The sequence below is a fragment of the Pelophylax lessonae genome (assembly GCF_965119305.1).
Source record: "Pelophylax lessonae genome assembly, chromosome: 4".
NCBI classification, from domain to species: Eukaryota; Metazoa; Chordata; class Amphibia; order Anura; family Ranidae; genus Pelophylax; species Pelophylax lessonae.
The window spans coordinates 479,680,881-479,707,178 of NC_138771.1; the positions used below are offsets into that span (position 1 = coordinate 479,680,881).

General features: G+C 42.5%; 1 protein-coding gene across 1 annotated transcript in view; it reads left to right on the forward strand.

Annotated features, from left to right (window-relative positions):
• The window catches only part of VWF (von Willebrand factor), a 276,575-nt gene that overhangs the window by 74,865 nt on the left and 175,412 nt on the right, over window positions 1-26,298 (forward strand). The window contains exons 18-21 of the mRNA XM_082255011.1: window positions 4,655-4,815; window positions 17,385-17,488; window positions 25,298-25,436; window positions 26,050-26,184. Coding sequence (XP_082111137.1) covers window positions 4,655-4,815; window positions 17,385-17,488; window positions 25,298-25,436; window positions 26,050-26,184 — 539 coding nt within the window. The remainder of the gene's footprint in view (window positions 1-4,654; window positions 4,816-17,384; window positions 17,489-25,297; window positions 25,437-26,049; window positions 26,185-26,298) is intronic.

Genomic DNA, 26,298 nt, shown 5'->3' on the forward strand with positions numbered 1-26,298 from the left:
CCACGTGTCTTACCTTTGTTGCTGTAATAAGCTTAAGTACCCAACCCAACCCAGCTCTAGTACTTCCCCGCTGTAGGTGGCTCTGCCTCTCTCACTTGCAGGGAGATCATCCAGTGGGGGTGTCAACATCTGCAATGCACCCTAGGCCACTATATCTCCCCTGCCCCCATCCTGCACTCAGTGGGAGCCACTGGGAGACAAGCCGGACTTCTGTGTTTACTAGTGATAGTGGTGAGCAGGTTGATGAGGGGCCTGAGCCAGAGGTGGTGGAACTGAGTTCGACCAAGTTCAAGCTGAAAAAAAAGCCCTGGCTATACCTGCAAAAGGGGCCAGCCTGAAGTCATCTAGCAGGACTTCATTTTCTGACTAAAGTTCCACTTTAGGTTAAAAGAAACCTGTACTGAGGAAGACTTCCAGGCCAACCTCACCATCTGCAAATGCGACTTCCCTGACCTATGACTTTACTCTGACTTTTTTGCATACTCATTCAGGGTCAGCGACTTTGAAACTACGGAAACAAGAGAGAGACTGTCAATCAACTAACATGTTCAGTAATGGTAGCCTCCATAATATCTCTCTCCTGACTGGTCTTGGTTAATCTCCATTCATAAATCCATGTGGTCTTCTGCAAAACTACCATTTATATGCTGTCATCCTGGAATTGGGGGGATCCAGACCATTCTGTGCCTTATTAGGTTTCTTACTCATGTACGCCTGAAACAACAAGGCAATAATAGCCTGACATTTAGTTCTAAGCTGAGTTCATGTTATACGAGGCATAAAAATATGAGGACACATAGATTTATGGCTAGAGAAGATGGCTAGGTCAGTGACTGTAAAAAAAATGGCCAAAGGGGACACTGAATTGAAATCCATCCCTGACTGTAATGATTTCATAAGTTTAACAAGCGCACTAGGAATTGTTCCTGAATTGTCATGGTACGCTGCTAAAGAGCAGAACATCCAGGGCGTATGGCTGCGTTCAGCAGTTCATAATGTTCTAGAATTATATAGCTCCATTTTATTACCATGTGTGCTGACTGACAGAACATCCGCATGACACCCAGTCCCCACGGTAGAAAGTTTTCATTTCTATCCAAGAACACGGAAATAAAACAATGTATTATATCACATGTTCCACGTTAAAGGTTAACAAGTGTGTGGTCCTAATGATGAAGCACTGCTAGAGAGTATTATATACGTACTGTATATCAAGGTTGATGGGAACCTTTCGCTTGAAAGGAAAGCTCTAATTTCAATAATGAATTATATGTAAAGGAGCTGCTTTTGCAGCCAAAGAATTTGTATTTCTGTCCATCAGTCCTGAGATTTACACAGCTCTGCAACACAGCACAGCCTTGGGCAGGATACCTGATTTTTCTCCTTTACTTTAGGAACATTTGCAGGTCTTGTCCTTACCACAACCTGTGACTGTACATCGACTGTAACTGGCCAATAGATAATCAGCACAGTGACAAACTCACCTCTCTGTCACCCTACTCTCTCCTTCTATCAGCATGCACCTGTGCACTGCAGCTCTTTTTTTGCTTCTCCTGCCTCTCCGAGTCTGGACTCGGCTTTAACCACTTCAGATTCTGAAGGTTTACCACCCTTCATGGCCAGGCCATTTTTTGCAATAAGGCACTGCGTGACAATTGCACGGTCATGCAACACTGTACCCAAAAAACATTTATGTCAAAATTGTGCTTACTAACTGTGGGGGAGGTGCTTTGACTAAGGGAAGGTAAAGATCCATGTTCCTGCTTAGCAAAAACAAAAGATCAATACCATCCCCTCTGACAGAACGGAGGTCTGCCTTGTTTACATAGGCAGACTGCCATTCTGCTTGTGTCCTGAACAATCGATGGGTACTGGCGGACATCGAGTGTCCAATCCAGCTGGAGCTTGTCGCCAGCGGCGCACATGCATGCCCCAGACCTGGAAGTGTCAGATCACGTTCCAGTAAACAAAAAAAGATTGACAATTTTGAAAAAAAAAAAAAAACAATATTTTTTACTTTCTGATATCAAACACATCCAATAAAAAGAAATGTAAAAAAATCGAATTTCTTTATTCATTTAAATAAATAATGGAGTGCACACAAACCCCTGCACTTGCTCACAGGAAAAAAGCAATATATATATACACATTATATAAAAATTATATATAATAAATAAAAGTTGATAGTTACAAGCAGCCCATCATGAAGTAGATGTTTTGCCAAAATTTAAAACACATATATATCACATACATATATATCTATATATATATATATAAAGTTGTCCGCGCTCATAAACAACCAGTGATTATAAAACCAATGATTATAGTAAACCACTATGTGACAAAAACACAGTGCTCATAAAATCCCATGCAATATTTCATTGATCCTAAACAGTGAAAAAGTAATAGGCGATCTTCTCCAATACATTTCGCTCCAAAAATCACCCGTGATTTCCTTCCTCCACCGACACTCACATGCACAAGCCACTCGCCAAATGTATTTGACCTCCACTACAGGTAGTGAAAAACAGCATAAAGGTAAACCCTTATAGGTCCCGGGTTCATCAGATGAGGTCCTTGTTCTCAAATTAGGGATGTATATAAAAGAGAAAGGCCTCTCATTGCGCAGTATTCAAATACTTTTATTTCATAAAAGTTGAAAATTCACATTCATTACAATGTAAAAACTTGCTCTCAGTCCTTTATAAGCAGCCATTCTGCGCCCCACCTGCGTTCCACACAGTGCCCCACCTGTGTTCCACAGGGTCACCCCTGATGACAGCAGATGTTTGCTGACGAAACACGTAGGGATAAGGACATGCAACACGTCACTTCCACCGTGTGGAATGCAGGTGGGACGCGGAACGGCATGCACATGCGCCCCGGACCCGGAAGTGTCAGATCATGTACCAGTACGTGATCTGGCACAGAGCGGCTGCCCTACCACAGTAAATGTACATGGGGCGGTCCACAAGCGGTAAAGCTGGCTACACATACACAATTTTCTGGTACAATTTTCCTTTATATTTACTAAAACTATATAATACAAGGTCAAACCTAAACACTTTTAAAATGTATGCAATCAGGCAGGCCCTTCAACTACATAGTTGAAGGTAAATCTAGAGGAAATTAAACAATAAAAAGTGTATAATGTGTAGCCAGCTTTACACTGACTGCAAGGGGCTGATACCAGGTCAAATCCAGGTACAAACACTGCTTCATTTTAAAAAATACATTTAACCATTTACGGACTGCCCGTCGCAGTTTTACGTCGGTACTTTGACGTTAATTACTGGGGGTTATGGCAGCAGATAGCGGGCGGTCCGCTTTAACATAAGGGTGGTCCCAGCGGCGGATTTGCTGTGGGATCACCCTTATGGGTGGCGGGAGAGGTGCTTCCCCCCCCTCCTGTCGCTTCCCAGACGTTTTCCCCGCTTACCGGACCCGCCAGTAGCGGGGAAAACGCTCCGGTCTGCTGTCCCGTCAGGCAGGAAGTCAAGTAAGGGCAAGATGGCCCTCCCTCGACTCTATGGCCTTGGAGGACCGGAGCGACATCATACGCTGCTAGCTAGCAACGGATTTAAAGAGGCCATTTTGTTTCATCATGAAAAAAAAATTACTTTGCTTTTTTCTTTTTTAGTGTAGATGTGAGGTCTGAGGTCTTTTTGACCCCAGATCTCACATTAAAGGGGTCCTGTCATGCTTATTTCTATTACAAGGGATGTTTACATGATCAAAACAGTTTTATAAAAAACAGTGTAAAAATAAAAAATAAAGTGCCCCGTCCCCGTTAGCTCGCGTGCAGAAGTGAACGCATACGCAAGTCCCACCCACATATGTAAACGATGTTCAAACCACACATGTGAGGTATCACCGCGATTGTTAGCGCGAGAGCAATAATTCTAGCCCTAGACCTCCTCTGTAACTCTGAACTGGTAACCTGTAGAAGTTTTTAAAATGTCGCCTATGGGGATTTTTAAGTACCAATGTTTGTCGCCATTCCACAAGCGTGCGCAATTTTGAAGCATGACATGCTGGGTATCTATTCACTCGGCATAACATTATCTTTCACATTATAGGAAAAAATTGGGCTAACTTTACTGTTTTTTTAATTTTTAGTTAAAAAAAGTGAAATTCTTCCAAAAAAATTGCGTTTGTAAGACCGATGCGCAAATACGGTGTGATAAAAAATATTGCAATGATCTCCACTTTATTCTCTAGGGTCTCTGCTATATATAATGTTTGGGGTTCTAAGTAATTTTCTAGCAAAAAAACATGTTTTAACCTGTATACAACAAGTGTCAGAAAAAGGCCCGGTCCAGAAGTGGTTAACAGTGCATTTAGTGAATACAGAGCTGCATTATTTTGTCTTTTATATCTGCTTGGAGTTCAGCTTCAAAAGAGACCAGCCATGGTTTACACTGTTATTGCTGACCTCCTTTTAAAAAAGTTAAGTGCCTGGCTGTCATGTTAGCTCTGACATGATGATCACATGACTTTTTTTATGAAACAAAGCCAATGATTAGCTTTGTTTACAAACAATGTGTGTCAAAGTTTGAGGCTTATTTCTACGAAATTGTAGAGAAGACTAAATTGTTAATTTCATATCTAATAACGGCCTATATAACTATTTTATTTCCTTTGTAAATTACAGTAAAAAGAAGTTTGGTGTGCCGACCTCCAATGAGAAAAGTGGTTTGCTCACCGGATGATCCAACCATAAGAGGAAATGAATGCACCAAAACTTGCCAGAACTATGAGTTTGAATGCCCGAGCTCCATCTGTATTTCTGGCTGCATGTGCCCTGAAGGAATGGTAAGAACCTTCTGAAATGTTCTTTTCCTTTACATACAATTAGGTCCATAGATATTTGGACACAGGCACAATTTTAGTTTTTTCAGGTATTTACTAAAACATATTCAAGCTATAGTTATATAATAGATATGGGCTGAAAGTGCACACTCTCAGGTTTAATTTGAGGGTATGTACATTTTAGGAATTACAGCTTTTAAGAATTGCTATCCCCATTTTCCAAGGGACCAAAAGTAATTGGACAATAGAATCAAAAGCTGTTTCATGGCCAGGTGTGGACTACCCCTTTATTATTTCTTCATCAATTAAGCAGGTAAAAGGTCTGCAGTTAAATCAAAGGCTGGCCATACATTATACAATTTTCTTTTATAGTTGTCCTTTAGATTTACTAAAAACCATATTAAATGAGGTCAAACCTAAACACTTTCAATTCATCTGAAATCAGGCAGGCCCTTTCACTACAAGGTTGAAGGTAAATCTAAAGGAAATTGAAAAAGGAAATTGTATAATGTATGGCCAGCCTATGTGTGGTATTTGCATTTGGAATCTGTTGCTGTGTTCAAAGGAGCTTTCTATGTAAGTGAAACAGGTCATTGCTTCAAAAACTGCAGCATTAGGAGTGGCCAAATCAACAGTTTGGTACATTCTGAGTAAAGAAGAATGCACCGGTGAGCTCTGCAACATAAAAAGGCCTGGACGTCCACGGAAGACAACAGTGGTGGATGATAGTAGGATCCTCTCTATGGTAAAGAATAACCCATTCACAACATCCAGATAAGTGAAGGACACTCTCCAGGAGGTGGGCCTTTCATTGCCAAAGTCTACAATTAAGAGAAGACTTCACGAGAGCAAATACAGAGGGTTCACCACTATGTGCAAACCATTCATAAGCTTGAAGAATAGAAAAGCCAGATTGGACTTTGCCAAAAAACATCTAAAAATGCCAAAATAGTTCTGGAAATGCATTCTTTGGATGGATGAACTTCAAATTCATTTGGATCATTTGGATGCACTTCAAATTCGTTTGGATTGTTTCGTTTTAGTTTCATTCTGGAGGCATACAGAGCCAAATGTATGAAAATTGTGCCTGTGTCCAAATATATATGGACCTAACTGTATACAGAAAGTAGAGCTGTACTTAACATAAGAACTAGTGCCCACAGTAGCAGTGTAAAAGTGGAGCAAGGAGCCCTAAAGAGTAACTCCACTTTTGTTGAGAAAAAAAAAAAAAAAATTCCTCTCTGGGTGACCAATGTACATTGCAAGGATTTTAACAAACTTGGTTGCAGATTCCTACCTTCTGTTATTCTGAAGAAATATCTTTATGGGAGTGGTTTTATAATTATCAGTCAGCTGCTGCACTGGCAGGGTCTGCATCCCCTTAGACGTGATTTCCCTTTGCGAGTATCTCACCAGAAATTACATTTTTGTTGCAGCGGATGCTCAAAATCTGACTTGTATCTTAGTGCAGCCTTCTGGGAAAATCAGTGTTACTCTATAAAGCTAAAGTTTAGATAAGAAAATGTTTTTTCCTTACAGCTTTAGTTACATTATCTATCTATTACTTATGTATGTCCCAGGACATGCAGGCTGCTGGATTCTGTAGAAATCTCCACTGCAGGGGTGCCCTGTCCTCTTCCTGCTGATATTGCGGTGATGTGGTGATGTTATTGATATATATATATATATATATATACCGTATATATATATATATATATATATATATATATATATATATATATATATATATATATATATAATGCACAGGGCTCGAAATTTCAAGTCCTGAGCCACTAGCCAGGTCTTAAGAGCTACTTGCCCCCAGTTGCCCCACCCAGCCCTTACCCTGCCCCAACCCTAAATACATCCCTAAACACGCCCTCGTAAATTATCTCATGAAATTACAATTTTTATGTAGAATTAAGTTCCAAAGATAAATATTAACAACATTTTTAACAATATTAACATAAAGCATATCAGTACCCATCAGTGCAGCCTCATCAGTGCCCATCAGTGAAGCCTCATTAGTGCTCATCATTGCAGCCTCATCAGTGCCCATCAGTGAAGCTTCATTAGTGCCCATCATTGCAGCCTCATCAGTGCCCATCAGTACAGTCCCATAAGTGCAGCCTCATCAGTGCCCATCAGTAGATTCCCATCAGTGCAGCAAATCAGTGCTGCCCTATCAGTGCAGCCTCATTAGCGCAGCTTATCTGTGACCATCAGCGTGGCCCTATCAGTGCAGCCTCATCAGGGGCCACCAGTGCAGCCCTTCAGTGCCCACCAGTGCTGCCTTATCAGTGCAACCCTATCAGTGCAGCTTAAGAGTGCCACCTCATCAGTTGTCATCAGTGCAGCCTCATCAGTGGCCAACAATGCAGCCTCATCAGTGGCCATCAGTGCAGCATATTAGTGCCCATCAGTGCAGCCTATTAGTGCCCATCAGTGCCCACCAGTGCCCATCAGTGCAGCATATCATAGCCTTTCAGTGCAGTATATCAGTGCTGCCTTATCAGTGCAGCCTCATCTTTGCAGCTTACTAGTGCTGCCTCATCAGTGGCCATCATTGCTGCATATCCGTGCAGCCTCATCAGTGCTGCTTATCAGTGCCCATCATTGCAGCCTCATCAGGGGCCACCAGTGCAGCCTATCAGTGCCCATCAGAGCAGCATATCAGTGCTGCCTTATCAGGGCAGCTTAAGAGTGCCATCTCATTAGTGGCCATCAATGCGGCCTCATTAGTGGCTATAAGTGCCACCTCATCAGTGGCCGTTAGTGCAGCCTCATCAGTGGCCATCAGTGCAGCCTATTAGGGGCCATCAGTGCAGCTTATTAGTGCCCTTCAGTGCAGCATATCAGTGCTGCCTTATCAGTGCTGCCCCATCAGTGCAGCTTACCACTGCCGTCTCATCGGTACTCATCAGTGCAGCCTCATCAGTGCCCATCAGTGCAGCATATCAGTGCTGCCTCATTAACGCCCATCAGTGCAGTTTATAAGTACCCATCATTGACCATCAGTGCCGCCTCATTAGTGCCCATCATTGCAGTTTATCAGTACCCATCAGGGGCCATCAGTGCCACCTCATTAGTGGCTATCAGTGCCACCTCATCAGTGGCCATTAGTGGAGCCTATAAGTGCCCATCAGTGCCCATCAGTGCAGCATATCAGTGCAGCTTATCAGTGCCCATCAGTGCGGCCTCATCAGTGCAACCTCATCAGTGCCCATCAGAGCAGCATATCAGTACTGCCTTATCAGTGCTGCCTAAAGCGGAGTTCCAGAGGTTTTTGTGTTTATTAAAAGTCAGCAGCTACAAAAAGTGTATCTGCTGACTTTTATTAAACATACACTCACCTGTCCCACGATCCAGCAATGCGGCTGGCAGGAGCCTCGGTTCTCTCCCTCGGCTCTCCCCAGCGCCAGCCTCACTGGTGTGGACACGCAGCTGTAATAGCTTGCAGGTTCACAGCTGGGTGCAACTGCGCATGCGCGAGTCGTGCTGCACATTATGAATGACTGGACAATCTTCTTGCAGGGAGGGAGGGGAAGAAGAGAACTTCTGCTCGAGCCGTCTAGGTGGCCCAAACGGAAGTGGGAGCGGGTACCTGTCAAATCTAGGTACTCACTCCCCCCCCACCAGAAAAAAATGACATGCCAAATGTGGCATGTAATGGGGTCAGGAACACTTAATGCGGAAGTTCCACTTTTGGGTGGAACTCCACTTTAAGAGTGCAGCCTCATTAGTGGCCATTAGTGCTTCCTCATTAGTGGCCATTAGTGCCGCCTCAGTAGTGGCCATTAGTGCAGCCTGATCAGTGGCAATCAGTGCAGCCTTATCAGTGGCCTTAGTGCAGCCTATTAGTGGCCATCAGTGCCGCATATCAGTGCTGCCTTATCAGTGCAGCCCCATCAGTGTAGCTTACCACTTCCGCCTCAACAGTGCCCATCAGTGCAATTTATCAGTACTAATCATTGGCCATCAGTGCCACCTCATCAGTGGCCATCAGTGCCGCCTCATTAGTGCCTATCATTGCAGTTTATCAGTACCCATCAGTAGCCATCAGTGTCATCTCCTCAGTGGCCATCAGTGCCGCCTCATTGTTTGCCATCAGTGCAGCCTATCAGTGCCCATCAGTGCAGCCTCATCATATGCAATGATAGGCTGCATTGATTGGCACTGATGGGCACTGCCAATCAATGCAGCCTATCATTGCATATCAGTACAGCCCATCAGTGCCTATAAGTGCAGCCTCATCAGTGCCCATCAGTGCAGCAGGGAGGAATCAGGAGGATCTGGTGGCCAAGTCACATAGAGCAGGGATCTTCCACTGAGATACAGCTTGCATATGAATAGCTGGCCCCTGTCAAACAAAGTCCTATCTCCTTTGTTTAACAGTGGCTGGCTATTCATATACACGCTGTGTCTCAGCGGGGATCCCTGCTCCATGTGATCCAACCTTCATATGCTCCTGACAGTTTCATGGCTGATCGCTTCTGGCAGAAGTGGTGCAGCCATCTTTACAGGACATCAGAGCGGCCACTCTGATAGCTGCACCGCTTCTGCAAGAAACGATCAGCCATTAAACTGTCAGCCCAGTCTGCCCCTGCCCCACACTTGCCCTTCACTAATTTCCACTCGCCAAATGTGAGCAGGCGAGAAGAAATTTATAGGGTTGACATACAGTATATATACTGTATATAAGCTTGCTGAACATCCCATTTCAAAAGCATGGGCATTAATATGGAGTTACATCTCTGCCCCTTTATGAACATAACAGCTTCTGGGAAGGCTTATCACAAGACTTTGGAGTATCTTTGTAGGAATTTGTGAGGTCAGGTACTGAGGTTGGATGAAAAGATCTGGCTTGTAATCGGAATTCCAATTCATCCCAAAGGTGTTCAGTAGGGTTGAGGTCAGGGCTCTGTGCAGGCTACTCAAGTTCCTCCATCAAACTTTTTTTTTTTAAGAATTTGGCTTTATGTACAGGGGCCAAGTGATTCTAGAAGGGTCCTTTCCCAAAATGTTGGTACAAAGTCGGAAAAACACAATTGTTTAAAATGTCTTTGTATGCTATAGTATTACCAATACCCTTCACTGGAAACACCTGAACTTAATATTTGTAGGGGTCCATATACTTTTGGCTATATAGTGGGGAGAACTGACCCCTGAGAGGGAAACAAAGAAGATCTAGGTAATGTTCACAAAGTCACCAGGACAGAGAAAACTTGGAATTCTTGGGGAAACTTGGGAACACAGGCAGCTTGCTAGCTGAGTAATTCATTAAGGAAGCTTCAAGCTGATAGTAAATTTGCCTCAATTTATCTCAAGCTGCTACTGGATTTCCATGCCTCTGTCTTTGCAAGTCCCCCCTCTGCTTCAATTTATCCTGTACTTCTTCCAACCTGGAATTTTAAATCACACAGCCTTAGTCCACCGAATTAGTAAGAATCTACAATAATTAAAGTTTTTCCTTCCAGTTGACAGATGGAATTAATCCAGAACACATACAGTACAAGTGACAAGTGATTTATAGTCTTATGGAGGTTAAACTCAAAAGCACATCTGGTTTTGTGTGCGGTTCCCCCGTTTTACAGATCCATAATGCGAAGCACGCCGAGGTCAGCAGACTTGTTATAGACGTATAATGACCGAGTTCACAGCCAGTCCCAAGGGTTTCTACGTTAAGGAAGATTTTCTCTCTTGTAGCGAAATATTATGGGCTGATGTATGATGTGTGTTATAGGCATAGTTTCTAGTTGCCCATAGCAAGCAATCAACCTTTTTCTGTCTTTTCTACAGTCCATGGTTTACAAAAATGAAGAAGGGTCCTGATTGGTCTATATAAGCAACAAGGATTTTTTTTTTCTTAACGCACCTTAAATGGACCTCTGTGAGCCTTTTGTATCATTGCGTTCTTATCAAAAACAGCAGATAATTTTTTACAGTAGCCAATCAGATTTAAACTTCCAGAGCAGGTCCAGTGCTGATCAGTGACTGATTAGGAGCAATTCCAATTAAAATATTATAACCTATGGGGTCACCTAAAATTATGGGAAAGAGGGTGCCTGTAGAAGCCCATCCAGTATCATTCATCATTTTTCTGACCAATTAATTAATTAATTAACATTAAAATTAATTAACATTAATTAATTAATGTTAACTTTTTTTCCGAGATGTTGCAGAATAATGCATTCTATTCTGTCCCTTCTTATTGGCTAAAATAAGAAACTGGACTTCCTTTATGCATAATAGATTATTTATTCAACACAACTGTGCAAGAAGCAATGGTCAAATGCAAAATAGTGTAATCCATAGAGGCCAGTCAAATTACAATGTGCCAAATCACAGGTTCAAAGTTGAACTTTATCTTAAAAAAATGCTAAGAGAATGAGTTTGCAGCAAAGTGCATCATACAATTAAATTTATATAATCATATCAGACAAAATGTTTTTTTTTTAAGAATGATTTTCAAAGAGACCCAAACTATTGCTAACTAAAATATTTTTGATATCAATTTCTGTTTTTGCCACTAGATGGCAGCCATGTGACAGAAACCATCATTGTATTGTCTGAAATGATAGTTATGTTTTCTTGATAGCTATATTTTTTTTAAGATTGTGAGAAAGAGAGGAGACATATAAGGCTCAGAAATCCATGGCTGTGAACACAAACAGCCGTGGCAGCTACAAAAGACATACTTCATTACGACTTAGATTTAAAGTATTATATTAGGGACTCTGCAAATTCTGTTTTGAATTTCACAATGCCCCCACTACAGTAACAACGTACAGCATAATGGAGCACTTATATGTCTTTTAAAATTCTGTTCGGATATCCAACGTTTGCTGGTTTGGAAATCTCCTGAAAGATGTTATGCAACAGCCTAGGCTTTCCTCTGTGTGATGATATAGAAACCAGGCTTGTTAGACTGTGGAAAACACTTTCAGCATTTCAAACTAGACAGGAAAATATCCCTCTCATTAATTTCCAAAACCATGGGCATCAACATAGAATTTAACCCTCCTCCACCCTAGGCAATCCAAGAAGAAGTTCTCCTACCCCAGAACCCTGTCCGCAACCTTCTGAGACATTTCACAGGCTAAGTCACAGGGCGCAGCACGTTATGCGCATGCACAGTGGGCAGCCCGAAAGGATTCATACCTGGCTGCCCACAGTTAGCATGCCAGCGCCAGGACTCAAAGGCTGGTGGAGAAACCAGTTAGGGTGAGAACAGCACGGGACAGGGCTGCATATAAGGCAGTAAATCTGCCCATCTTCTGCCAGGCCCAAGCCCCATCAAAGGGGGGCCTGGCCACCTTCCGAGCAGGAAGGCCAGCTGTACTGCCTCCTCTTGTGGTACTCCCTGCAACACTGTTGGCATCACCTCCTCTCCCTCCCTGTAGCTGCCCTGCAGCGGGATTGGTATTGCACCTCCACCCCCACGCTGATCATCACCCAGCCCCCTGTGTGATCTCTCCCCCGCAGCACTGCAGCTTCCCTTCTCTTGTCTCCCCCCGGCTGCTGCTCAGGGTGGAGCTCTGAAGGCAGGTAAATATGTCCTTTTTACCGGCCCCTTCCTTTTCTAAACGAACACAGTGAGTAATTGTTACTAATCACGCCTGTGTCCATTTATCATTGAAGTATAGTAAACTGTGTCTACTATGCTTTAGTTTGTGAATGAACAGGAAGTTCTTCCTATTCATTCATCTATCCAGCTGAGGCTACAGAGAAAGGAACTGAGGAATCTATGTCCTCATTCCCTTTCCCCGTCCAAAAAGTTAAATATCGGGGGTTTAGATATTTCACCAAAGCCCCCCCCCCCCCCCCAACAAGGCAGTAAAAAAAAAAAAAAAATAGTTAACAAAGAAAATGAAGGGGTTTGTCTAGCATGTTGCAGTCAGCATTTGGATCACTCTTCAGAGAGCTTTTGACAGGTGGTGAGAAGGTATATTGCCTCTTCACTGCCTGCTTTAACCCCGTATTAGCATGCTGCAACCGCACGCATTGAGGTTGCGGACTGCTTGCAGAGCAGGGCTATTTACTTGAATGATACTTGTTCGACAGATGTATAATTTCTGCCATGGCTGCATAGAATACATCCCTAGCCACTGCCTCTCTTGCAATAGGGTGTAGCAGTTGGTGGGTAGTAAAAGTGCAGCCCAACTGTGGGTTTTTATTGCCCCCCAACCCGCCCTAAGGACGCATTCACACAGGTAGTCTGGCCGTGTGAATAAGTGGATTGTTGATGCGACTGGACCAGCCTGTTACTCTTAGGGGATGCAGCGACAGTATGAACACAGCAACAGGTCCTAATTTGACAGGAGTGCAGCTGTCTGTGTTCAGGGCTGTATACCTGTGACAACACACGTGCAAAATTAGGACCTGAGGCTGTATTTGTATAGCTGCTGCATCCACATAGGATAACAGAGGCTGACTGCTTGCCGCTCAAGCCAATATATACAAACTACTGATTCACACTCTACAGGCCATTGCAGATCATGGGAACAAGCTCCAATACCTCATTCACACACAGTTTCATTTATTAATAGTTTATCTTTAAGATTTAGCAGAAATGTTCTTGTGTTTGTGTCCACTATGAATGAATTGAGTGTATTTTTAGTAAAAAATATAATGTGATAGTTTGTTTGTTTTGGGGCCCCAGGATTTCTAACAGCAGCCCTGTTGCTGGATTCCTGGACAGGTGAGTGTGTGTTTTTTTTTTTTAAAGTAAGCAGCTACAGTTTTTGTAGCTGCTGATTTTGAAATTTCTAAACAAATAACTGAAGAGCCACTTCAAGCAATGGGGCATTAAGTGGACAGCACTGGAGCACCTATAGCAATGTCCCAGGCCCTCTGGGTCAATACTCACAGTGTCCCTCCACTTGAAATATTGCTCTGTGACTCCAGCAGACAGGCTGTCCCTGTGTACTCCCATGGCAGGTCTTCAATGTAACCCCTCTTGGTCCCTGAAAGGGTTTTGGCGCTGAGCGGACCCTCTCAGCAATGGCTGGGATCTCTGCAGAGCCCAAAACAGCTTAAAGCAATCACACAACAAACAGCTCTGCTGGTTACAGGAGAACAAAACCAAATTTGCCTAAACAAGCAGCCTGGCAGGAGGGTGCTACATGCCTGTGGGAATTTGTGCCGATCATTTGTGAGGTTGGCTTATTGATGATGGATGAGAAAACCTGGTTTTGCAATTGCCATTCAAATTCCTCCCAAAGGTGTTCAGTGGGGTTGGGGTTAGTGTCCAGTGCATGCCACTTGAGTTCCTCTCTCTGCACCTTAAACTATTGTTGGTTTGGAGATCTCCTGAAAGGTGTAGGGTAGGGCACAGATGTGGCCTGTGGTATTTCCCCTAGCTGGCCTCTAGATGTCCCCATAGGTGAAGCTGGGATCTTAGAGTCACTGGAGGTAAGTGGAAGCCCTGCTCTGGTAGAGGGGCACCATGGGAAGGAGGCGACAGATAATGAAAGTTTAGCAGGAAGCAACCCGAGTGGAAGCTGTTACTGGGAAAGTGCCACAGTGGTCATCTGTATTTTTTGTGGTTGGACCTTCAAGACTCAGGATGCAGTCACCAGATTGAGAGCAATAACACCAAATTTAACACACCTGCTCCCCATTCACACCTGAGACCTCGTAACACTTTCGAGTCACATGACACTGGGGTGGGAAAATGGCTAAATGGGCCCAATTTGGACATTTTCACTTAGGGGTGTACTCACGTTGGTTGCCAGTGGTTTAGACATTAATGGCTGTGTGTTGAGTTATTCTGAGGGGGCAGAAAATGTACACTGCTATACAAGCTGTACACTCACTACTTTACAATGTAGAAAAGTGTCATTCCTTCAGTGTTGTCACATGAAAAGTTAGAATAAAATATTTACAAAAATGTGAGGGGTGTACTCACTTTTGTGAGATACTGTGTGTGTGTGTATATATATATATATATATATATATATATATATATATATAATTTTTTAATGCAATGCTCAATGAGAGGGGAGCGTTTCTCTTATTTTCTAACAGTTATTTCATCATCATAGTTTATATTAGTTGTTCATGCTCTTTGGTGAACAGTTAATTTTGGATCCAAAATACAAAGGAAACGTTTATTTGTTTCTCAAGTACGGGGCAGCAACTTACCTGTTTCATCTAAATCCCTTACAGAATATTTGTACCATGTTCTATTATACCAGCTGTTGCTTTGTGGGGCCCTATACTTGCAGAACCCATCTTGTGCTTAAAGGCAACCCTGTTGACAATAGAATACAAATGTACAGCCTTAAATTAGGGGGGTATCAGCTTTTTTGTGCCACACTGGAATTTTTGTGGAGCAGCATACCATTTTTTTAAAATGTACATTAAAACTAGAACTAGAAAAACTAGAAGAGAATAAAAATGCTCCTGTGACATAACAAGAGCAGAAGTAAAAATTGCAAACTTGGGCTATAACCTTTCATACAACATTTCATCTTGCACGGAAACAAATCACACTGCTATATGCTTGAGCCTAAATTGTGATATAACACATCATTATCCTAAAACAGCCAATCAGGCACCAGCCGATTCTGAAAACAAAAGCAGACATGACAAATGTTTTTGTGAACAGCATTCTTTGATTCTGTTATCACTTTAAATTAGCAATACTGTTTTCAGCCTCTATTCAGAATTTATGGGTTCAAGTCTTAAAGTAGAACTATGGCCTCCCATTGAAAATTTATGCTGCAGCACTTCATTTTAAATCCATCTGTACTTAGCATTTTCTTTTAGCACTCCCTTCTAATAAAGTCCACCTAATGCAGCTTCCTATGATGGTTTGAGTTGCCACTGTTCTGACTAAACTACAAGGCCATAAGCTTTATCTCCAGCGACATATAGTGCTTATAGGACCTGGTGATCTATTTATCCCTTGCATTGATTCAGAAAGTTTAATTTGATGAAAAACTCATATGCTGAGAATTCCATGAGTTCCATTTAATGAAGGATACTCATAGGTAGAAAAATGTTTATGTTGTAATCCACATGGAATGATGTCTACACCATGACAGGATACACTGGAATGATACCAGAGAGAAAGAAGAGGAGGAAATATACAGAAGTATGGTGAGGGACATAGTTCAGCTTAGACAGAAGAACACAGCTTAAAGGGGTTGTAAAGGCAGAAGGTTTTTTTTTATCTTAATGCATTCTATGCATTAGGATAAAAAAAACCTTCTGTGTGCAGCAGCCCCCCCTAATACTTACCTGAGGTCCCTCTATCTCCAGCATTGTTGTAGGAATGTCTCGGCCATCTGGGACTTCCCTCCTCATTGGCTGAGACAACAGTGAGACGCCCTTGGCTCCTGCTGCTGTCATTTAAAGCCATTCACCCAATGAGAATAGAAGGGGGCTGGTCTGGGCCGCAGCTCCGTGTCTAAATGGACCTACGGAGCTGTGACTCAGCTCGTGGGCCCCCATAGCAAGCTGCTTGCTGTGGGGGCACCCAACAGGAGGGAGGGACCAGGAACACAGAAGAGGGACCCGAGAAGAGGACGATTGGGGCTGCTCTGTGCAAATCCACTGCAACAGAGGAGGTAAATATAACATGTTTGTTATTTTTAATGAAAAAAAAAACAACGAGACTTTACAACCACTTTAAAGATACAGAACAATGATAAACCAAGTTATGGACACAGAGAAATAATAATCACATAGTGTAACACAACAGCCACTCTCATGTAGGCAGTACTTGCTTGTGGTAGAATGAAATAATGTTGCATGGGGTGTGGGAGCCTGTAGCTTGTCAGTCACAACCTGGCTACACCTAGTCCTGCCATGGCTTTGTGGATTGACAACACTGCCTCTGCTGCTGACACCCTCCCACTGTGAGCTGCAGTGTCTGCGATGTGAAACATGAGAGACACAAATGAAGGAAGATTTGTCTCAGTCAGGGAAGGTAAAGAAAGTTTTTGGTTTAAAAGAGAAGTTTGGGAATGAAAAAAAAACAACATACATACTCACCTAGGTTGTCTGCAGCATCAGTCTAATGCTGCATCTGTCCTCCGTTGCCTCTAAGACCAAGAACGGAGAGATCAAAGACTGCTGATTGCTCAGTTCTCAGTCTTCAGTGAGCAGAGAGCTGATGACTATCAGTCACATCTCTCTGCTCTGCCCCTCCAGCGCTCACTGGAGCGCTGGGCTGTAGAGGAGGGCAAAGTGGCTGGCTCAGGCTCTCAACAGTGCACTGAGAGGCTGAGTCAGCTGCTGATCAGGGATTTGGGTGAATCCTGACATTAAAGTCGGGATCTCTCCAGAGCCTGGACCAGCTGAGTAACATCAGCCAACAGAAGATTTTAGCTCCCCTGTTGGCTAAATACAGGTCACGGGAGTGCAGAACTAATTGCACTCCTGTGACTCACAGGAGAGGTAGGGCTAAAAGAGCTTTTGCCCTACTTCTCCTTTAATTTATGAAGCCTGTGTATTACATAGTAACTGGAATGAGGACATGTTTAGATCTTTATACAGAACTCTCTGTTTGTACTTGTTGAACACAAGAACAGTGACAGTACTGCTATTTGTTGAATTTCCAGGTCCGTCATAATTCCAGGTGCATCTATCCATCCAGATGTCCATGTACTCACGCAGGAAAGGAATACACTCCTGGAGAGTCAGTGGAAATTGACTGCAACACATGGTTGGTGTACCATTTGTTTTTCTTTTATTCCTTTATATTGCAATGACACATGGCACAGGACTTTATACAGCAATAGGAATCATTCACATCAGTCAGTTCCCCAGAAGAGTTTTAACATATTGTACCTATTAAAAATACACTGAAGCCTGAAGAAGGGATCTACACTAAGTTATCTTGAAAGCTTGCATTTTAATAATGTAAAGCCCAACTCTAGGAAAAGTCTTACTTGTTTATGTCTAGAGGTTGGTAAAAGCACTTTTAATTACCCCCATGTTTTAGCCGTGGACTGTCCCTCAATATCCTCACATCCATTGCACACACACACTCAAGTTTCATTATCACAGGTTTTGTTTGACCCTCTGATTTACTAGTGGAAGATGCTTCTCTGCAAGGAGATTTAGAACTCCTCAGAATTACCACACTGGTGAGAGATAAGCTACAGGGGAGCAGAATGCCAAATTGTAAGGCAAGGGCATCATTGGACCAGGTACAATGTCACAGTAGGCAACAAACAGAGATAATCAGGAACCAGGAGGGAAGTGAAGACAGGTAGCAGACCTAAAAAGAAAATCAGAGCAGGTAGCAGACAAACATAGTTAGGAGCCAGGTGGGAGGAAAGGGCAGGCATAAGACATATATGGTCAGGAACCAGACTATAAGTCAGCGCTGGCAGGAGACAGACATAGTTAGGAGCAACAAAATGGTAAAAACATTTACAAGAGGGTGCAAACGCCTAGTGCATTACCTCCAAAACCGTTTATTAAAATCATAGGACAGTAATGTACTCACAAAGTCAGAATAAATCCGGCAAATAAGCCCGGTATCCCAGCTGACGCCACACAATGGAGAAGCATTACGCATTTTGGGGGAGAGACCCCCTTACTCAGGCAACAGACATATGTGTTCAGGACCCAGACTGTAAGTCAAAGCAGGCAGCAGACAGACATAGTTAGGAGCTAGGTGGGAGGAGAGGGCAGGCGACAGACAAATGTGGTCAGGACCCAGACTGGAAGTCAGAGCAGGCAGCAGACAGACATCTTTAGGAGAAGGGTGGAAGGAGAGGGCAGGCAATAGACATATGTGGTCAGGACCCAGACTGAAAGTCAGAGCAGGCAGCAGACAGACATAGGTAGGAGCTAGGTGGGAGGAGAGGGCAGGCGACAGACAAATGTGGTCAGGACCCAGACTGGAAATCAGAGCAGGCAGCAGACAGACATTGTTAGGAGAAGGATGGGAGGAGAGGGCAGGCAATAGACATATGTGGTCAGGACCCAGACTGAAAGTCAGAGCAGGCAGCAGACAGACATAGGTAGGAGCTAGGTGGGAGGAGAGGGCAGGCGACAGACAAATGTGGTCAGGACCCAGACTGGAAATCAGAGCAGGCAGAAGACAGACATCGTTAGGAGAAGGATGGGAGGAGAGGGCAGGCAATAGACATATGTGGTCAGGACCCAGACTGAAAGTCAGATCAGGCAGCAGACAGACATAGTTAGGAGCTAGGTGGGAGGAGAGGGCAGGCAACAGACATATGTGGTACAGGACCAGACTGGAAGTCAGAGTTGGCAGCAGACCAACATAGTTAGGAGCCAGTTGGGAGGAGAGACTAGGTAACAGACATATGTGGTCAGGACCCAGTCTCAGATTAAGAGCTGTCCGCAGACAGACAAAGTTAGGAACCAGGTGGAAAATCAAGGCAGGCAGCAAACAAAAATAGTCAGGAACAAATTGGAAAGCCAGGGCAGGGGGCAGAAATAAACATCCATAAACCAGGTAGAGGTTAGGACAGGCAGCAAATAGACATAGTTAGGAGCTAGGTGGGAGGAGAGGGCAGGCAATAGACATATGTGGTCAGGACCCAGACCGGAAGTCAGAGCAGGCAGCAGGCAGACATTGTTAGGAGCTAGGTGGGAGGGGAGGGGAAGGCAGGCAATAGAAATTTGTGGTCAGGGCCCAGACTGGAAGTCAGAGGAGGCAGCAGACAGACATAGTTGGGAGCTAGGTGGGAGGAGAGGGCAGGCAACAGACATATGTGGTCAGGATCCAGAGGGAAAGTCAGATCAGGCAGCAGACAGACATCGTTAGGAGCTAGCTGGGAGGAGAGGGCAGGCAACAGACGTATGATGTCATGACCCAACTGAAAGTCCAAGCAATCAGCAGACAGACATAGTTAGGAGCTAGGTGGGAGGAGAGGGCAGGCAACAGAAATATGTGGTCCAGACCCAAATTGGAAGTCAGAGTTGGCAGCAAACAAACATAGGAGCCAGGTGAGAAATCAAGGCAGGCAGCAAACAAAAATAGTCAGGAACAAATTTGAAAGCCATGGCAGGGGGCAGAAAGAAATATCCATAAACCAGGCAGGAGGTCAGGGCAGGCAGCAAACAGACATAATTAGGAGCTAGGTGACAGGAGAGAGCAGGCAACATACATATGTGGATCCGGGCCCAGACTTGAAGTCAGAGTTGTTAGGAGACAGACATAGTTAGAAATCAGGTGGGAAATCAAGGCAGGCAGCAAGCAAAATAGTCAGGAACAAATTGAAAAGCCAAGGCAGGGGGCAGAAAGAAACATTGATAAAGCAGGCAGGAGGTCAGGGCAGGCAGCAAACAGACATAGTCAGGAAACAGATGGTAGGTCAGAGAAGGCAGAAAGGAGATGAATAAACATATACAATGGTAGGCATAAGCATTCACAAATAAAATATTTTGTATTAAGCTCATCATAATCGCATACGTATATGTCTCAATAAAACTATAAAATAATTTGAATAACCCTTTAATCCCTTACTGACTTACTGACACAGATTTACACTCTAAGGTAAAGATCATACAGTGTGGGAAGAGATCTGCTCTTCCACAATGTGGAAATTTATGTGTACTCAAACACATTTGTAGAAGCAATGGCCACAGAATTGCGTTCTGGAGCTTGCAGCACTATAATAACCCTTTAATCCCTTACTGACTTACTGACACAGATTTACACTGTAAGGTAAAGATCATACAGCCTGGGAAGAGATCTACTCTTCCACATTGTGGAAGTGTATATGTACTCAAACACATTTGTAGAAGCAATGATCACAGAATTGCATTCTGGAGTTTGCAGAATTAAATGCACGCATACACATTCATATGCATATTCGCAAACCATGCTGTTATTACCATCAACAGTCACAGTAAATGGTGCAAAAAGGGGAATAGAGTGACAAAGGGCACAAAATACCTCCAGTCATGAAGGGGTTATAGGACAGATTGATCAAATTGTATTTATTATTGCATGGTATTTTCCTCAGTACAAAACGCCTTGCTTTTATGAATGCTTGTGTACAGCTGACTCCCCAGTCACCATAATAAACAGTAAACACACTTCCGATAATATCCCATTTACCCTAAATCTGCTGTTAATTTGGAAACATATCAGGAACAAATAACCTCCAAATTGCAGAGAAAACATTGTTGCTCAACTATAGCCCTATTGTATTTCATGACCGGCCTTTTGGGTACGATAATGCGTTTTGGTAAATGCATCTCATAAATTCGTTATTAGGGCGCAACTGCATAGTTCAGCTTATTTTTTAAATAAATAGTTTTCTACAGAGGTAACTAAACATCTGTTGTTTTCTATATTGTTTTTTCTACATACATTCTATGAAGGGAAACATAGCAAAGAAGGTCAAGGAGAACATAATTTTTTTAAGTGCTCATTACTGTAACCCCCGCCAATACCACAACCAAAAAATCCTAGATTTAAGGGGAATGTAAACTGGATTTCAGTAGAACATAGTCTATAATGTTTACATAAAGGGTCAATTTATCCACCAAAATGTGATATTTTATTGAAAGGCGGAGCCTTCAGGACTGAATCAGCCCCTGGCTTCCAATGTCTGTTCCTCCTGTTACATCCTTCACAATATAAAATATATCAAAATAATAAAATGCCAGCATGGATGGTAGGAGTCTCATAATGGGCACAATGTGTGGGCACTTCACTGCTGAGATCTCACCAGCAGAGTGGGAACAGTGTAGTGGGAATTGGGAGTTCGCCCCCTAGAGGGCAGGTTAGAAACTGCAAGCCATTGAAGTGGTTGCAACGGTTCAAAGTGATTGTAAAGTCATTTTTAAAAATATAACAAACACAAAATACATGCCTGCCTTGTGCAATGGATTTGTAAAAAGTAGCCCCTATCCTTCTTTTTTAAGGTCCCCCACTGGCGCTCCTCCTCATCTCAGTGTGCCACCATAGTAAGCCAGTTTCTGTTGTAGCACATCTGCGGGTCAATCCCGAGGAACGCTACCTGCATCCATAGACACACACAGCGCAGCTCTGCCCCACCCTCCACTCCCTTGTTACAGCATTTGACTGACAGTAGTGGGAGACAATGACTCCCACTGCTTCAGCAAAATCTTAGGGAGTGGGGCGAGAGGATAGAGCCGTTACAGACGGGAATAACACGGGATCGAGCGGGAGTGAGGGTAAGTATGGGGGGTAATGAGGGAGCGATGCTGTTACCTAAACATTTTCTACCTTGTATTACCTTAATGTCTATAGCAACAAATGTCCATAGTAACTAGAGTCCTTAAGATGGGCCTTTTTAACGTAGCGAAAGCAGAACAGAGATCACATTGCAGCAGTGTGTCCTGACCGACAAGTTCCCACAGGTCAACAGTGACCCAGGGCCAGTCCTCTGCAGAAGCATTTATACCCAAACATACAGGATTTGACACATCTGCAGAGGAAGAAGTCACACACGACCTGACATCTACAACAATCAGCCAGATAGTTAACTCTTTTGTGTTTTTCAGTGTATTTTTAGTTTTGCAAAAAAGCACTACAGTCCATTTACCATAGTTTCCTATGGGTCATGTTCATATCTCTGCTGGTGCGTTTTTTGGAAAGGGTCATAAACTTTTTTTTCCCACAGAAGGTTGCCCTTTGGTAGACTTTAATAGACTTCAATAGAAATGCAACAAAAATGCATCAAAAGTGCAATGCTTGAGTTTTTGATGCATTTCTGTTGTGTGTTTGCTGGTTTCTCCTGCATGACAACAGACACCTCCCAAAAACACAAAATGCAAAATGCATCAAAAACACATTAAAAATGCTTATAAAACGTATGTGAAAAAATGCACCAGTAAAAAGCATCAACCACAATCTGCATAGGTGTGAACCAGGCCTTAAAGAGATATTATACCATAAATGCAATGACTTGGCAAAAAGTCCCTATCTATCAATTTTTTTTTGCTACTAAACTTTATTTAGTCTACAGTGTTTTAAGTTTGGCTTACGCCCTAAGTTTGTATCCTGTTTTGCTGCTGCCTGTTTCATATGTTCCATTTTTTCGTATTGTACGCATATACCTTGCTTTGAGGTATGTTTATGCCTTTTCTTAAAATAAAAAAAATTTGTACAAGAAAAAAAAAAGGGGCATAATAGGCATCTTACTAAAAGATTGAGGTCCTATTTATTCTTTTACGCTGTGTTAATTTGCATTAACACACAGTGGCTAAGTGGTTAGCACTTAGCCTAGCAGCACCATTGAACTACCTGCATAGGGTATGCTTTGTCTCCTTGTGCCTGCCTAGGTTTCCTCGCAAACATACTAGTAGGTTCATTGGCTCCTGTCTAAATTGGCCCTAGTATGTGTGAATGTGAGTCAGGGACCTTAGATTGTAAGGTCCTTGATGGCAGGGACTAATGTGAATGTGCAATATATACAGGTTCATCTCGTAAAATTAGAATATCATCAAAAAGTTAAAATAACACCAGTGGATGACATGACTCCCCAGATCATCACTGACTTTCGAAAATTGTGAATTTAATTTGGAAATCAAGATCTCAGAGTTTGGAGGAAGAGTGGAAAGGCACAGAATCCAAGTTACATGAGTCCAGTGTGATGTTTCCACAGTCAGCGATGATTTGGGAAGCCATTTCATCAGCTGGTGTTGGTCCACTGTGATTAATCAAGTCCAAAGTCAGAGCAGCCCTATACCAGGAAAAAATTTCTGAAATACTGAATTTGGGGTTTTCACTAGCTGTAAGCCATAATTGTCAAAATTAAAAGAAAGAAATGCTTGAAATGTATCACTCTGTGTGTAATGCATCTATATAAAATATATGAGTTTCACTTTTTGAATAAAATTACTGAAATAAATTACCTTTTTGATGATATTCTAATTTTATGAGATGTACTGTACCTGTATATGTAAAATACCGGTGCTATAATAGTACCTGTAATAAATTAATTGAAACCCCCATAGCGCGTGGTACTGTATATGTGTGTTACCATTTGTCACCCCGATGTAAATATACAGTAAATAAAACTGGACCTGGCTATAGTACGCAATGTAAATGCTGCCTTGCCAAAAAAAAAAAAAAAACGGCATCTGTTTTTTGTGCGTTGAGGCTCCTGACTGTCCATTCTAAGTGAATGGGATGCCTTTACAAAAAATGCGCCAACACATTAAAAACAAGGTGTGAATGGACCCCTAGGGTAAACACTACAATTGTAATCTGTGTGGCTTTCACATTCTACACATTTATTTTAATATGTTCTTCAAAGATAATAGGAAAACTAATTAACTTACCATGCATAATCTTCAAATAGAAGTATAAAAGAAAAAGTTCCAATCTATTCCAGTAATTCTTTACAGTTATACAAAATATAATTTTGGATTAAGGGTCATACCATTTCTTGTCTTACTAAATAGATTGTAGTATAAGCTTTTGGGGCAGGCTGGCCTTTTCTTCAAATATACTGAGGACCTGGGATGGTGCTGCAGGAAAGATCTGTTCTTACTTTAATGTGATAATAGTAAGCAATGCTCCTGATTTAGACATTGCTTACATTACTTAGCATTTTACATCCCTGGGGGGGTGATATTAGGGGCATCAAGCAGCAGGAGGGGGTCTGTTATTGTATACACAGCATTTCCACCATGCTACAAAGGGCAGATCTCTCTCTCTCTCTCTCTCTTATTCCTCTCTTATGGAGGTCAAAGTTTTTTACGCCTGAATAATTGTCATATTAACATGTTGTTGTCATCTTGATGTCCCTTGTTGGTCTGAGGATGGGCAGATACCTCGCCACTTTCATTCTTAAAGCCCAACTCAGGGGTATTTTCATTTTATTGGACCCCTGACCTATGTAAATAAATAAAAACAGCAGCCCAAACTGCAATACTCACTTACAGACTGGAGTTGCTCCCTGTAGTATACTTTTTATTCACCACAAGATGTCTTTAGTGATCCAGAAGACTGAGGACATACCATGAGAGCAGGGCATCATTGGCGTCACCACTGCAGCTTTACTCACTAGTTAGGTTATGGTGCAAAGAGTGGCACTGACCTAATCATGTCATGGTTGCTCTCTGCATCATTAAGGACTGGCCAGAATTAGGAAGAAGATCCATCAGCATCACTTAACAAGCCCAAAAACTTCAGAAAAGATGAGTATGAAAATAGAATAACAGATAGCTTGGGAGACCTTCAGAGAAGGTTGGGGTAAAATATGACTAAGTTCAAAGTTCAGAGTTGGGCTTCAAGGAGGACAACCTAGAGTGAGAGAAATACATTGGCTTCCATTTTTGGCCTACTGTTAAAAATGCTATCTTTGTTTTGGGTTTCAATGCTTTCCAGGTCACACGCAAACATACAAGTGAAGTCAACATGAAGTTAGAACACTTGTTCTGCTCATCATTGGACAGCCTTGGTCCCAAAACCATGGAAGTTTAGGAGCAAGCACCTCTGTATTATTATAGGTTGGGGTCATAACAAGCCAGTAGTCTTTAATTCTTTATGTGTTTTTTATTCTTTCAGTGTTTGCAGAGACAGGAAATGGCAGTGCACAAACAAAGTATGTGACGGCACATGTTCAGCCATAGGAGTATCCCATTACTTGACGTTTGATGGTATGAAGTATAATTTCCCAGGTGACTGTCAGTACGTCATGGTTCAGGTAAGTGTTAATCTGACGTGGCATAGTCTGAAGTTGAATAAGAGAATGAAAAAAGAAAATCACACTAATGGCATTCTGTTTTTTTTTATGACTGTTTATTGCATGGTGGTTTGGGTGTGCCAGAGTGTATACCATATGCCAGTGATGGCGAACCTTGGCACCCCAGATGTTTTGGAACTAAATTTCCCATCATGCTCATGCACTCTGCAGTATGGTTGAGCATCATGGGAAATGTAGTTCCAAAACATCTAGGGTGCCAAGGTTCGCCATGACTGCCATATGCCAATTAACCTCAGCTCCCTAAAAAGGTGAATACAGATTCTCTTTTATTTGCCAATAGATGTTGAAGTATTAAAATATACTGGTCACCAGGCTGTATGTATTTAAAACTCATCTGCATAAAACTCAAAGTTAATAATTTTTTAAGGGCGTTACTGGCAGTAACAACCTGATGGGGCTTTACCCATAAATGTCCATGACGATGTATAAACCGAACAGAAAAAAGCACATAATTGCTAGAGTATAAAAATATCCAGGCAAGCCTTATGATTGTGGCTAACACTATCATGACATAAAGGAAAGTCTCTAAAGTTGACATTCTGTTTTCCTTTAGGATTACTGCAATGGAGGAACTGGATCCTTCCGTATCCTTGTTGGCAATGTGGGCTGTGGTTTCACAGGAGAGAAATGTTCCAAAAAAATTACGATTTACTTTAGAAATGGTGAAATTGAGCTGGCAAATGAACAGGTCTGTATTACAGATAGACAGATAAACAAGCAATCTTAAAATATATGTAAACCTAAAATCAGTTTTTTAAGTAAGTTTGATATCCTCACTGTATAAAATTTTCTTAAAGTTGAA